The sequence below is a fragment of the Festucalex cinctus genome, chromosome 21, assembly GCF_051991245.1.
Source record: "Festucalex cinctus isolate MCC-2025b chromosome 21, RoL_Fcin_1.0, whole genome shotgun sequence".
Lineage (NCBI taxonomy): Eukaryota > Metazoa > Chordata > Actinopteri > Syngnathiformes > Syngnathidae > Festucalex > Festucalex cinctus.
Genome location: NC_135431.1, coordinates 9,381,220 through 9,395,340, shown reverse-complemented (window position 1 = coordinate 9,395,340; position 14,121 = coordinate 9,381,220). Strand labels below are relative to the sequence as shown.

Below are 14,121 nucleotides of genomic sequence, written 5' to 3'. Positions count from 1 at the left end.
TTGCCGTCCTAGCTGTGAAGCTATTTTAGGCTAACAAGAGCAGGATCTACTGTATATTAAGGGGGAGGGAACCAAAACCTTGTAAAAACAAATTTCCTGTGGTTATTAGAGTTTGAATGTCTCAACCAACCCTTTTTAGTTTAATTCCAAAAAGGTGGACAAAATAAAAAAACAAAAACAAAAAAAGACAGAGGCTAAGGTCTGTCTCCAAAAACTGTCCGACCAAAGGGACAAGAAAATGATTTGGCAGCATTCTTTGCATGCCTCCTAGCTTGTGACCCAGGGCCTTTATGAGGCCATTAGTGGGAATGAGGCGGGAGGAAGTGACTGGGCAATTTCCTGCTCGGGGAAAGGAAAGGCGGCACTGCAAGTAAACAAATTTGGGGGGAGTACTTGCGGCAAACTCCGAGTCAAATGCTGATGACTTGTACTGAGGTCATCGTGACTCGTCACACCACACAAATGACTCAACGTGCGAGCAGGCTCGAAAGAATTCAGTACTGTTGCATTATATCGTTACCGAATGGACTGCATTAAGTCATGTGGGGGGAAACCACGTACTGTAATCCCAAGAACCTCCTTTGACGTCATAGAGGTAGCTGAGTAGACATGATGTCGGAAGAAAGTACAGCTGACCCTCACTATTCACGGGGGATAGAGACCAGTGAATATATGAGAATAATTGACGGCCATTGAAATGTATTGAGATACACCCCCCCCAATGGTCTTAAAAATAAATAAATAAATAAAAATAAATAACTGATAAATATAGGAGAAAAATAAATAAATAAATAAATAAATAAATAAATAAATATCCACCTCACATACTAAAGGCAATGTAGCCAAAAGAAACATTAGAAAATCGACCATTGATAATAAATTTATAGATACCATGGAAAGTGACCATCTCAATTTCAGATGGCACTTTTAATAAGAACAAATACAACAAGATGACAATTGGAGATAAGCATAGCACTCTGCCTCTTTTGTCTGAGAAAAGTTTTGAAAAAAAAAAAAAAAAGCAGCACAAAGCCGAAGTTGGAAGCTCCACTTGAGCACATAAGTCCCCCTATTATGCTAAGAAACACAGCATGTCTTTGTCTGGGAATACCCCCGAGGTTTTTGGACTTGCACTAATTGTGGAGCGGAGTCTCGTTCTACAAATAACAGTAACTCGCTATAGGAGTGGGGAATCCGGGGATTATAGAATTTAATTCCAAAACAAGCGATTTAGAAAATCGTCAGACAATTACAGTTACAGTCAGACAAACTTTAACTTTGTGTTCTTGGATTTGAAATTGGCGAGCCGATTGCGTTGAAGGAATGCTGGGAAACCTCTTGAAACAGACTTGCTCGGTTTTGATCAACATATGGATTGTACAGCATCCAGGTAATAAATACCAGGTTGAACTCAAGACATGGTCGTAAAATGTACACTGTGATGATGCCAACATTTACTGCACTTGTGGGCTTTTGTACCACAAAAGTACGACAAAATATTAAGTTAGACCAAATGAATTATGTTCTACTTTAATCTCATATGGATTATTTCCCAAGGTCCCTTAAAATAAATGGTAATGGCCTGTTGTGAGCATGAGCAATCTCCTTGCTCGAGGAGGAGGTTTTCGATAAATCTGAGCTCTTTCGGGTTGAACGGTGCGGTAGAGGCCACGGGATATGAACTCTTCAGGGTTCTATTGTTCTGCTTTTCACCCCTCCCTCACATTTCAGAGGAATGACATCAGTCCCCTTCCTGATTCTTAACCCTGCAAAGACCCCTTACCCGCTTTTCCCAGGACCAAATGTCCCCCTGGTCTCACACTCCCACCCCCACAACCAGACCCGTATTGGTCGGATATTTCCCCATCCTGGAGTCAGTGGGGTCTAAACGGTTGGGTTCCCACCACTCCAGCAACAAAACAGCCTGTGGCCATGTTTGTGGGCATGGAGACACTGCAGCAAAAAGCAAGTATGTTTAACTTTTAAGTTAATTTCAAGATGGACACATCGCTAGTTTATGCTAGTTGTTATTTATGCTACCAAATACTAATGATGACTCATGTGAAGGTGGTTTGTTTTCATTAAATAATTAAACTGCAGTTGTTTACATAAGATGGGTTTGTGATAGTGTACATGCTAGATGCATGGCCTTGGTGATTTATGACTCGCTGCCTTGTAAGTGATTTGCCAGCATTATGTGGCATCCATATTGAATGACAAAACTTGTGTCAATGATAGATTTTTCGGTATTCGTTGCCGAGAAGAAGGCGCATCTGGTAACCACCGTCCAGTGAATATTTGAAATATTTGCAATATTTGAAAATCCATAAGAGACTGAACTAAATGTTGATTTTAAAATTTATTGTGGTATTGCTCTACATCTGTACAGTAGAGGGAAGGTCAAAAATCTAATAAAAATGAAACTAAAATGAAGCATTTTTTGAAAACATAAAAAGTAACAAGCCAGCTCTAAAAACTAATTGAAACTAACTCAAATTAAACAACAAAAGTAAAAAAATAAATAAATAAATAAATAAATAAATAACTATAATGGAAGTCCAAAACTATTATTACGACTTGATTAAATTTGAAAACTGTGGCACGAGAAGTTCCATTAAAAATATACAAACACTGTCGGGTACAAACGAAGAGAGGCATACAAGTATTTTTCATCTAAATATTTACTTTAATTATGAGTGGGTACTACTATTTTGCCGGACCTCTGTGTTTACTGTTAAAGAGACTTATTGATCAAATAAACAGTTCAAAGGATTACTATGAGACTATTTTGGCTAGGAGTCACAGTTCAGGGGTCGTCAATGTACCAGTGACTCCGCGGGCCACAGCAGATCAAAGGCAGAGTTGATAGACCGGTGCAGACGCCACATCGGGACACCTCCACCCCTTCCCAGCATGCCCGGCGTCTGACACCTCTTCATCGGCCAATCAAAGCCCAGCCCCCGGGGGCATCGTGGTGAAACAGCAGGATGTGAAATGTTTAAAGGAACCTACTGCCTTCATTGCTTGAGCCCATTACCAACCAAGAGGCTCCATCTCGGTCCAACCAGCTGGCGAGAAACGCATACGGCGCAAATACTGTTCAAGAGCAGTCAAGTACAAAAGTCATGGTGATTAAGTTTGTGCTACGTCAAGCACCACAAGACTTGCTCAATTTATATATAAACCACATGACATGAGCCATGTTCTGTTGTGGCTTTAAAAATTGGGCTGCTTGGGGGAAGCTCGATATCTTAACTTCATTTGCTCGCAAAAATGTATAAATACAGTCTATTTTAAATAGTTTAAGTGTCTCAAAGACGTATTTATACGTTTTTTATGTTGTTTTGTTTTTTATGCTAGACTAGCAGGCTGCATCAAAGCCTTCTGTATGCTCTAGCAGCTAGGCTTTGATGCAGCCTCTCAACTGCACTGAATGGGCAAAAAAAAACAAAAAAAAAAACAGTTATCACAAAAATGGCCAGCAGGTGGCAGAAGAATATAAGAGATCAACCAGGGTCATGTTGAACATAAGCTGTCTCCCCACAATTCTAAACAGATTTGTGAATAATGATGAAACGTAGCTATATTCTATATGCTAATTGCTGCGGAAACAGATACAAATACTCGTATACTTTTTTTCCCTGATGAATGAAGAGACTAATCTTTCTTTTGGTAGGTTCCATGATTATAGCAAAAGAAGACAATATTCTATGGGCCTTGTAAAATCAGTTAAAATCCAGTAAAATAGCCGGGAGTGAAGGGGATTGCTTCAGTGAAAATGGCTGAGAGTGAATGAGTTAAGCTATGTGATAATACAATCTGTCTTCGTCAATCACTACAAAGTTTCAAGAAATTCTACTAGGATTTGGGGATTATTCGGAACTGAATTGAAGAAACATTTTTGGATAAAAACTTAAATTGATCTGAATGTTCATTTTTGAAAGGTTTGAACTGGGGGAAACCATTTGGATACAATTCAAAGCATCTTTCACTGACTACAATTTCCAAAGCTATAGATTTCAATCAATCCTTGATCATTTATCTAAATTGGATTAACCCAAATCTGCGCTATGACAGATCACGACAACCTCCTACATACCGCTCCCACAAGGGGATAGATGAAGCCAGCTCCGACGCTGGCGCGAACATCTCGGATTGGCAGAATGAATCCAGTGGGCGCGCCTTTCTTTGCCGGCATGTGGGACAAGGACAGGTGGGTTTTGGCCATGCAGATTGGTAAAGAACCATAGCCCTTTTTTTTTTTTTTAAAGAGGAAAAACAGACCACAATGGTTAAATTCCGTTTCAGACAAATAAGCGTTTCATTATGCAGCGGTAACAATCTCACCTGTTGATTGTAGTAATTTATTTTGTCCATAGCCTCGGAGGACAGCTCGATGTCATCAGCTCCATACACTTTTTGGGCTATGGTTCTAATCTTCTCCATTATTGGCATCTATGACACCCAGGAAAAAAACAGGAGAGGACATGAGGGAGCAATTAGATTTAGTGAATATGCATTGATGTGACAAGTGCGTTGGAAAACAATGTACAACATAAAGCCAGTTCAATTTGCTGATATGTTTACAGTACTGCACTTTCTTCAAAAGAGAGTTCTTGGTAAGGATTTACCAACAGGAAGGCCATGCTTCACTCCAAATTGCCCAAATCCTTGGAATTTCAGACAGTAAATATTCTCAGACTTCCGTAGCCTCCATGAAAGCAGCTGGATTATCCTTGCTTTTAATCAAAATTAGACATTTGTAAAAAAAACAACAATGATGAACATTTTTGACTGTCTGATCAAACTGGTCGCTGTGTATTTTCTGCACTGCCAATTTGTACTAATATGCTCTTTTTGAATAAAGGGGTTGTAAATTAAGATTTGTTTTTGTTTCAAATCTGATTCTCGTCAGTTGCAGCCTATGCACGCCCTATTCTGTACATTAGATTATGGAAGGTATTTTTTTCAAATCAGTCTTGTCTGATAGTACAGTATTGATGTGTTCTTGTTGGTGAGCGTAAAGATGCATAATGTAAAATGGGCGGATAGAGGATAATAACAGGATAATTAATTGGAGTCACAATTTTCCAGGCACACTAACTCAAAACAGCTGATTTTTTTTTTTTTCCCCACATCAGCATTCTTCACCTCGAACGCCCTTCCCCAAAATAAAAATTCCAAACTCATCCAAAGATGCAAAAATGATAAGAAATGTTTTGGCATCTACTGAATGCCAAGTGGAAGTTGTGTTTACCACAGCTTCCTAACTTACAGCAACTTTTAAAAGTGGAAACTTTCCATAGGAATTAACGGGAATCAATCCACCCTTTTATGAACCCCCTCTCACCTCTATGTCATAGAGGAACTGGAAGTTGCTGGCTCTTCTGGTGGCGGCTCTCACGGCGTGGGCAAGCTCCACAGAACCTCGCCCTCCCTGCGCCCAGTGGTGGCACGGCACCGCGTCGGACGCCCCGCACTCTTTGGCGATCTGACACACGAGGTCTATCTCCGGCTGGGTGTCTGTCCTGAAAGGGTTCATGGCAGCAGCGCTCAGTAGCCATGACGTCAAATCGTTAAATCGACTCAAGCAGTGAAAAAGTAATTGTTACTTGAAGACATTCAGCGCCACCACGACCGGAACCCCAAACAGATGAGCAATCTCGATCTGCTTTCTAAGATTGCTGAGGCAGCCGTCTTTAACAAGGGAGAGATTCTGCAAGAAAATGAAATAGAAATGATCAATGAAGTGTTATTTAAAAGATGCATATGTATTCTAACACAGAAGGCTGGCCAGCGTTCTGTTTAGCTGAATGTACAATATTTGGACAAGGAACTAAAATTCCAAATTAAACATGGAGAGAATAAAATTGCAGTATAAAAAAAAAAAAAAAAAAAAAAAGAAGCTTGCAAAAAAAGTTGTAATTTCAATTGATCCTTTTTTTGCAACTTTAAATGCACGAGACAGTATGTCAAAAGAAAAAAAAAGTTATACTTTTAATTGGATTAAGTCAAGATATTAGACATAACATGACATTCTTTTTTCCTCATTCCGATGCGGCGACCGTTACACATTTTTACAACTTTTTTCTTTGTAACATTTATAACCCCCCAAATCATAATTGTGGGCATGCTGAAGCATTCCCACATGTTGTTGTGATTTTTATTCTCCACACTTTTTTGTCGCATAACAACTTCCACATTATACTTGATTCCACATTACTTTTGTTTGTTTTGCACAATTTAACATTTAAGATCAAGTCTTCCCCATTCATTTTCAATGGACAGACATTGAACTTTTTCTAAGTATCGCTTTCCACGCCCACTTCCATACATATAACTTATTACCAGGTGTCTGATACTGCTCGGTGGCAGAGTTGGCAAAGCGCTTTGTCCAGTAACCAGGAGGTTACAATTTCATAATGTATTTCTCAATTTACTTTATAAGCATTCCACATGCATTCAAATCTTAGCATTCCCACACAATTTCTCCAGAAATTGCACTTAGTCTAGTTCTACTACGTAGTTTGTTGTCAATGTTGCCCTAAATCAACCTTTGTATTCCTATTGCAGTATCCTACAAACAACATGTAACAACTTATTTTAGAAGCGTATATGACACATGGGAGTCTAGATTAGACTGCCAAGCACATGAACAGCACATTGTTACACACACGTTTGACCACTAATCCAATCTGCGTGAGCTGCACAGGTCTCATAAATTCATTTCACCAGCTCTGTTTTGCCCCAACGACTTCTGGTTCTCATTACGGGCTTGACAATTAAGCGACACTGCTAGATTATTTAGTCAGCTGAATCTGCCTTGGAGAGCGCTTGATCCCAGCCAGATATGGAGGTGCACAGGGACATAGCTAAAGGATAACACCACCTCATTACCGGAAAACCAAAGTTGGGTTTCAGCTGTCAATCAAGTAACTACTGTTTATCGCATTAGCTGGCAAAATGAATGGATTAGATGTCAGTGTGATAATACGTGAAAGTCTATGGAAGCATGGAAACACATTTAAACGTATTTGCAAATATTTTTGAACATATTAGCCAGTCAAAAATATTTACTCCACATTGGCAGGTTCATGCTTCCATTAAAAGCCAGGAATAAAAAGCGGATGCAATGAAACGTCAATAACTGCAACCCACAAAATAAGGCCAAATTACGGTAAATCTATTTTTAGTTTTTGTACTACAGTCACAACGCAGTGACAACTCTATCCACATGAGTGAAAAGCTGTTTTGCAAACCGTACATGTGTGCAAATATCACGGGTCTTCACCCAAAAACCCCCATCTCGCAGCTGGTCTGCCCAACTACGTTACATAAATGGACAAATGACTGATATCGCAATTGAAGTCTTGTGTCGCCTAATGAATTTAAGGGGCTATCATTAGGGCTGCAAGCATCTTGGACGTCACGACTAAATGCAAGGAGCAATTTCAGACAAATACTTTTTTTTTTTTTTTTTTTTTTTTTTTTTTTTACGCATTCACTCCCAGCCATTTTCACAGAAGCAATCCTGTTTTACTGAATTTTGACTGATTTTGCAAGGCCCACAGAATATTGTGTTCAATTGCTATACAAGCATGGAACCTATCAAAAGAAAGATTAAAGTCTCATCTTTCATCAGGAAAAAAAAAAAAAAGTATGTTTCTATCCGTTTCCGTTTTGCAGCAATTAGCATTAGAAAAGAGCTAAAATTGTAAGTTATTGAGCTTTTTTCTACATGGCCCTGGTTGATCTCCTTTGCTCTGCTGCCACCTGCTGGCCGTTTGTGTAATAACTACCATTTCTGCAACCATTCTTTGCAGTTGAGAGGCTGCATCAAAGCCTTCTGTATGCTCTAGCATAAAAAAAACCGAAACAAAACACAAAAACGTATAAATACGTCTTTGGGACACTTAAAACATAAAAAAACGTATTTACACGTTATTGGGAGCAAATGAGTTAAATACCTCGTCAATGTACTCTCTTGGAAGTGGCACACCGGCTGATACCTGAAAACAAAAATAGTCGAAAATGTAATGAATTTGGGATGAATTTCTTAAATTTTTATTATGATGACATTTAAAATTTCTGTGAGCAAGCGTCTCAGAAACACAATGCTGGACGTAAGTAGCTTGCTGTACACTTCAAACTGAAATAATGCAAGTGAGAGGTTTGTGTGCAATGCGTTAATATTCACAGGGGATGACGAATTGCAAGCCTGTATGAAATAGTCATACTGCACATTAGAAGTGAGTCAAATAACAGCTAAGTTTCTACATGTTAAACCCGCTCTAATCAGTTCATCTCTTAGTCTGACCGGACATCTGTGGCAAATTTGGATAATTTCCCGCCCGCGGCCCATAATTCAATCTCTCCGTGCTTGCGTGCATTTAATCTGTTGTTATTGCAGTTGGATCTACATGAAGAAATGCTCAGTCCTCACTCAAACTTGATTAAGCGATTTTATTCAGCAGCATGACGTTCCAAAAATGTAAATTGGTGTTTTGGTAACTTCAAATACTGCCACGTTACATGATGACGAAAGGCTGTTGACAAGATGCAGAGTGGGCAAAATGACAACTTACATTGGGGCCGCCGCCGTGCATCTTCAGCGCTCGAACGGTCGCAACCAGCACCACCACGCTGGGCCTCAAGCCTGAAGACCGACATTTGATGTTGAAGAACTTCTCCATCCCGATGTCCGCCCCGAAGCCGGCTTCGGTCACTGTAAAGTGTACAATATTACTTTCCTGACCTCCATATAATGCAAACATTGCAGGATCTTTTTTTTGGAGACGTGCTGGTTGATCGTTTGGCCCACACTGACGGGGAAAACTTGTTTGAAAGTTTGAAATAGGCACGTTCAATACCACTGTTTTTTTTTTTTTTTTTAGTATTCTCAACTCAAACTTTTTTTCTTATGTCAGTTTCACAGTAAACTGACAACTACAATGTTAGCAAATGTGTTTAGAGTGAGTGGGAGGGGTAAAAATATTAGTGTTGTTCCGATACCGGTATCGGCAGAGGTGCCGATACTGCATTAAAACCGTGGTATCGGTATCGGTGAGTCCTCACAAGTAACATGCCGATACCATTAATTCCAACGCTAATATAGGATTTTGGATGCAGCATCTTGTGTCTTGCTGGTGCACGACATTCACTGATATGTGACATGTTCACTGCATACCGATCTAAGATATCCTATTGGCCCTTGAATGCTCTGAACTAATAGCAGGCAGGACAGCTTTTTCATGTTGAGGAAAAAAAAACTTAAGTATCGGTATGGTATCGGCCGATACTGCAAAGCTGGGTATCGGCGGCCAAAAACCGGTATCGGAACAACACTAAAAAATATCCATAAAAAGTTTTTTTTTTTTTCTTTTTTCTTTTTTCTTTAAATTATTAACTCTGACTGCCAAAAAACAACAACAACAACGGTGCCAGACGATTTGGAGCATTTTCACTCATCTTTCAAAGCAAACAGAATATTTGTGCGGTATGACAACGTAAATATGGTGGATACCATATGAAAGATTGGATTCCATTCTTTCATGAGAAAAAATAAATATGCTTTTACCTTATTCCGTTCTTTAGTAATCACCATTTGAAATTAGGTAATTTGAGTGACAGAAGTGAAAATACAAAAATATTAAGAGAAAAACAAGGTTTTTGTGAAAAGATACAGTAACTTTGACACTAATGTTTTTTTGTTTAGTGACCAGGCAGTGCTGCACAAGACGTTGCGCTGCCCATTGAGAGAGAGAGAGAAACAACAACTTAATAATAAACGTAAATTAACGTTTTTGGCGGCATTCATTAGGATTTTAGAATGCGTTATTAAAAGTTTTTGGCGGTCAAAGAGTTAATGGTCTCACTTTATATTTCTTTGGAGGATAAGATAAGTATTTCTGTGTGGTGAGTGATGTTTCACTGCGGCCTCAAAGCGTCACAGGGCCTCCGATAAGAACGTCCTTACCACCCGGCTCTTGAACCGAGCCAAGGAAAGCAAATATGGAGTCCACCTGGCACACTGGCCTTGTTAAGATAAGCTTTCCTGCTGTGTGTTTGAGCGTGCGTGTGATACTGCTGGAACAACACTTGCTTGTCTAACCAAATCTTGAACGAGTACAGAGGTTGATTTCAAAGCTAAATTAGTTTTAGCAAACCTTGAGTTTCCTATTTATGGAACATTCTCTTGAGAAGAAAAAGTGGTAGTGGCAGTTGTACCTTTAACTTACGAGTTATGCGTTGTTAATGTCAAAAATAAATAAATACAAAGTACGACGATTACTATAGTTTACGCTTGGTGGAGGTCTTTGATAAACTTTAAGTAGCCTTCTAGCTACAAATGATCATGATGGCATTGAAAAAGGGAAAAAAAAAAAAAAAAGCTTTTGGTGGCCCGATTTGAATCGGAAAATCATTATTGATTTAATCTAATCTAACCAAATCAAATCAAATCATAATCATTAAAATGTGCCATCCGTAAAACTACTGGACGCAGAAAATTGAATTTTGAATCGCTTACTGCCACCTGTGGCTGAAAAATGAAACTGCATTTTCCCATCTTCATATACACAATGCCCACATGACATCACATCCGCAGACAGACGACGGGAAATTCTAAACCAAATTCTGTCTGAAAACTTTTGGATAGAGGCTTTCTGGAGTACCCATTAAGAAAAGCTAAGATTTTAATCTACTAACTAAAAAATACAGTATTTCAGTCATAAATGGTCAAATAAAAAGGTTATTGTAAAGATATTGTTGGACAAATTGTTACGGAGAGCAGCTTTAAAACATGTTTAAAAATGGTTCAGTTGTTTCAATGCAGTTCAAAATTTTCAAAGTGTATTTATTTAGCCGAACATATTCAAATTAGTATCCTTAATATTTTCTGAACTTAATGAATTAATTCTGAATTTAATTATTCATAGTATAATTTTATTATCCGTACATTACCGATCATTATGCAAGTATAGTATTACAAGTTGTGACAACACTACACAACAAAATTGTGGTGATCTGGTGGCTGGAACGGACTAATGGGACTTCAATTAATTTCAAATGAAAAAAAATGATTATGATCTTGGTCATATCAAATTGACTTCCATCAGTGTATTATTGAGTCAAAAATAGTTTTAAAAAGCAGCTAATAAGGAGTTTGATATTCACAGCACAACATGAAACAGCCACAGGGCTTGGCATCAATTTTAAAGAAACAGTTGAAACAGTAAACAAAATAATTTCATTGTTGCATATGATTTCCTTCCTCTGCTTTAGTCTACCAGTTACCATTTATTGACTTTATCGACTCTTTGTGACCACCAGACAAGACGGACCCCCCCCTTGCAAATTCATCATGACTTCACTCCTGCTAGTCACAGGGAGATCAGTTGATCTTCCCACGTACAAGATAAGTGAATTATCCATCGGACGATGTCATGTTTTTGATAGAACTATTAAATAATAAACTGTTTGATACTTGTTTTAGGACAAGGCATCAAAAACCTGCTGACTTCTAAAAGTCAACATGAGCAGTTTTCCGCCTGTGGGCAGCCCCTGTGTGCGAAATGCGCAAACTGCTAATGCGCTTAACGTTTCAAATCCAATGAATGTGATCACGATGACGTGCATAGGAAGCACGTTAGGAAACAAAGCGAAATGAATGGGTGGGACTTGGTGACATGGCAGCACGGTGGAAAAGTGGCTCGCAGGTTCAAGTCCCTTCACTTGTGTCTGGCATGTGAGTGCATATTCAAAAATGTAACCAACTTGACTTAAATGGAGCCCGCACAATGAGAGAGATAAAAAACTGCGTAGGCGGGTCAATAAATTAAAATCACATTCTTGTTAACATGATTACAAGATATTAAAAGGGTGAGGGATCAGAAGTCAATGAAAATTTAAGATTTGCTGCACGGTGCGGTCGAGCCGCCCACTCGCGAGGATGTCATGCGGAAACACTTGCAAGCTTCCGTCTCTGTGCGATGACCTTGAGCCATCCCCAGAGACAGGACGGACACGACAGCGGATGGTACGAGGGGGAAAATAAGGGCACAGCGTTGGTTTTCCATAGTTACCCACATCTACTTCCTGTTAGGCCAGTTTTCAATAATATAGCCCGCTATGTTCCAGTTTATCATTCGCACCCATCCGCTATCCAATCATTGATTGTATCGACATATACTTTGGGATCAACAGGATCAGATTTCTTGAAGCCCACATAGTTTTTCTTTTGATGTAGTTTAAGGAAGATCCCACATTTATAGTAAAGATATATAACAAACAGCTGGCATGCAGGATTCAGCCTACAGAACTCCTTCACTTTAGGTCAAGATGACTTGAAAACATAATAATAAAGAGCGTGATGAAGCACGGCCATGAATTTTGGCACACCCTCACCCTTCACAAATCCTTCAGTGAGTTCATCAAGAGTTCATTTTTCAAAGAGAGGAATTCGGCTTAACACTACATCAAATATGATCTTTATCTTTGTTTTAGTTGTTTGTTAGCATGTTTACATGTGTTTGTGGAAATGGCGTATTTTGGGCCAACTAAAGACCTTTTACTGTGGAAAATTTGGATAAATACAAAATACAAAATACAAAAGCTTAACTAACTACATTTTTGGTGTGTTACCCAGTAATCACGAACGTCATTATTTATTACATTTGAAAATATATTTTATACTTCTATATTACACATTTTTATTGAGATTTATACTGTATATGTACTGTCATGAGCACAATGCAATTCCCGACCTACAGGCTTGAAACTTATTAAAATACACTGAAACTTAGTTAAAAGATACAATCAGAACATGAAAGTAATTTATTTATTACTGTTATTATTATTATTTTAAAGGATTCAAAAGTTTTTTTTTGTTTTTTTTGAAGGAACATAGGGTATTGCTCAATGTAGAAAATTCTCGTTTACCATTTGCCCCCACTTTTAATGTCACACCCACTTGTCAAATATGGTTCAAGACCTGCCAACTTGTTTTTGCCAAAGACAAGAAACAATGCCAATATAATTTGCTGATTTCGAGTGCTGCCTTGTTTTAGTACATGAAATCATATTTCATCCTCCTTTTGAATGTCGTGGATATTAAGGTTGGGCAGCAAAACCGATGGGAGGGGAGGGAGTATAAGTGCGTTTGCTTGAGGGTCATCATGCATCTCAGCTACTCGGGCGGTTGGGGGAATCAGCGGGAGGTCGAGTTCCTTGCATACCCGAGTGTCGAATAACAATCACGCAGACAGGTAGGGCTCAATGACATCCTGCTTCATTTAGTCCAGACACAAACATTGTGTTTATCCAATTAAATAACCGAATGCAAGGGCATTAAGTGCAGATGGAGCATGACCTTCAATGACACCCAAACGCATATTTTGGTCGGCGTGTCCATGGGGCTGATTGAAAATACAAATAAATTCACTGTGGTGGACGTTTATATTGGTAAACTTGAATCCATCTTCGTTTATCATCAATTATGATGGTGAGAAATGTCAACACGATGGAAGTCAGACAAGTTTAGGAGCCTTACACTTAAACAGAGTTCGTATAAGTATAGCAAACGGCATGTAACAAAACAAAAAACAAAACACTAACATTTAATTTGATCAATTTGGTGAGTCAGCGTCTCTTACTGGATTAAATTATTTTGCCATCAAAAGCATTTTCTCAGTAATGTTTTGTTTTGAGGTGTCATAACAACACAAAAATATTGGCATCAAAATGGTTAGAAACCAGTGTTGAGACCAATCCATGTTCTACTTCTAATTACGTAACAGAAAACACGAGTAACAAAGTTTTTTTTTCTGGTGAAATAAGAGGATCTACCCTGTTGTGATTGGTCCAGTGCTTATATTGGATTGTATTCTTTAGGAGTCTAAAGGTCAGTCAAAAAGCTTTGAAACAGTTGGAAATATAGGGTACCACTTTGAAAATTACTGGACGCGAATGCGTTATAAGTCAAGTTAAGTCAAGTCAAGTCAAGTCAAGTTTATTTATATAGCCCTGAATTCAATTCACCTCAATTTAATAATTCAAATCGTCACTGTTAGTATGTGAAAAACACTAATGTCCAATATTTCATTTTTTTGGATGTCTGCATTC

General features: G+C 38.6%; 1 protein-coding gene across 1 annotated transcript in view; it reads right to left on the bottom strand.

The window, feature by feature from the left end:
* mthfd1l (methylenetetrahydrofolate dehydrogenase (NADP+ dependent) 1 like) overlaps positions 1–14,121 on the bottom strand; it is a 35,488-nt gene that overhangs the window by 2,843 nt on the left and 18,524 nt on the right. The window contains exons 21-26 of the mRNA XM_077509823.1: positions 8,586–8,725; positions 7,968–8,009; positions 5,613–5,716; positions 5,351–5,528; positions 4,348–4,455; positions 4,100–4,252 (exon numbers count right to left, since the gene is read on the bottom strand). Coding sequence (XP_077365949.1) covers positions 4,100–4,252; positions 4,348–4,455; positions 5,351–5,528; positions 5,613–5,716; positions 7,968–8,009; positions 8,586–8,725 — 725 coding nt within the window. The remainder of the gene's footprint in view (positions 1–4,099; positions 4,253–4,347; positions 4,456–5,350; positions 5,529–5,612; positions 5,717–7,967; positions 8,010–8,585; positions 8,726–14,121) is intronic.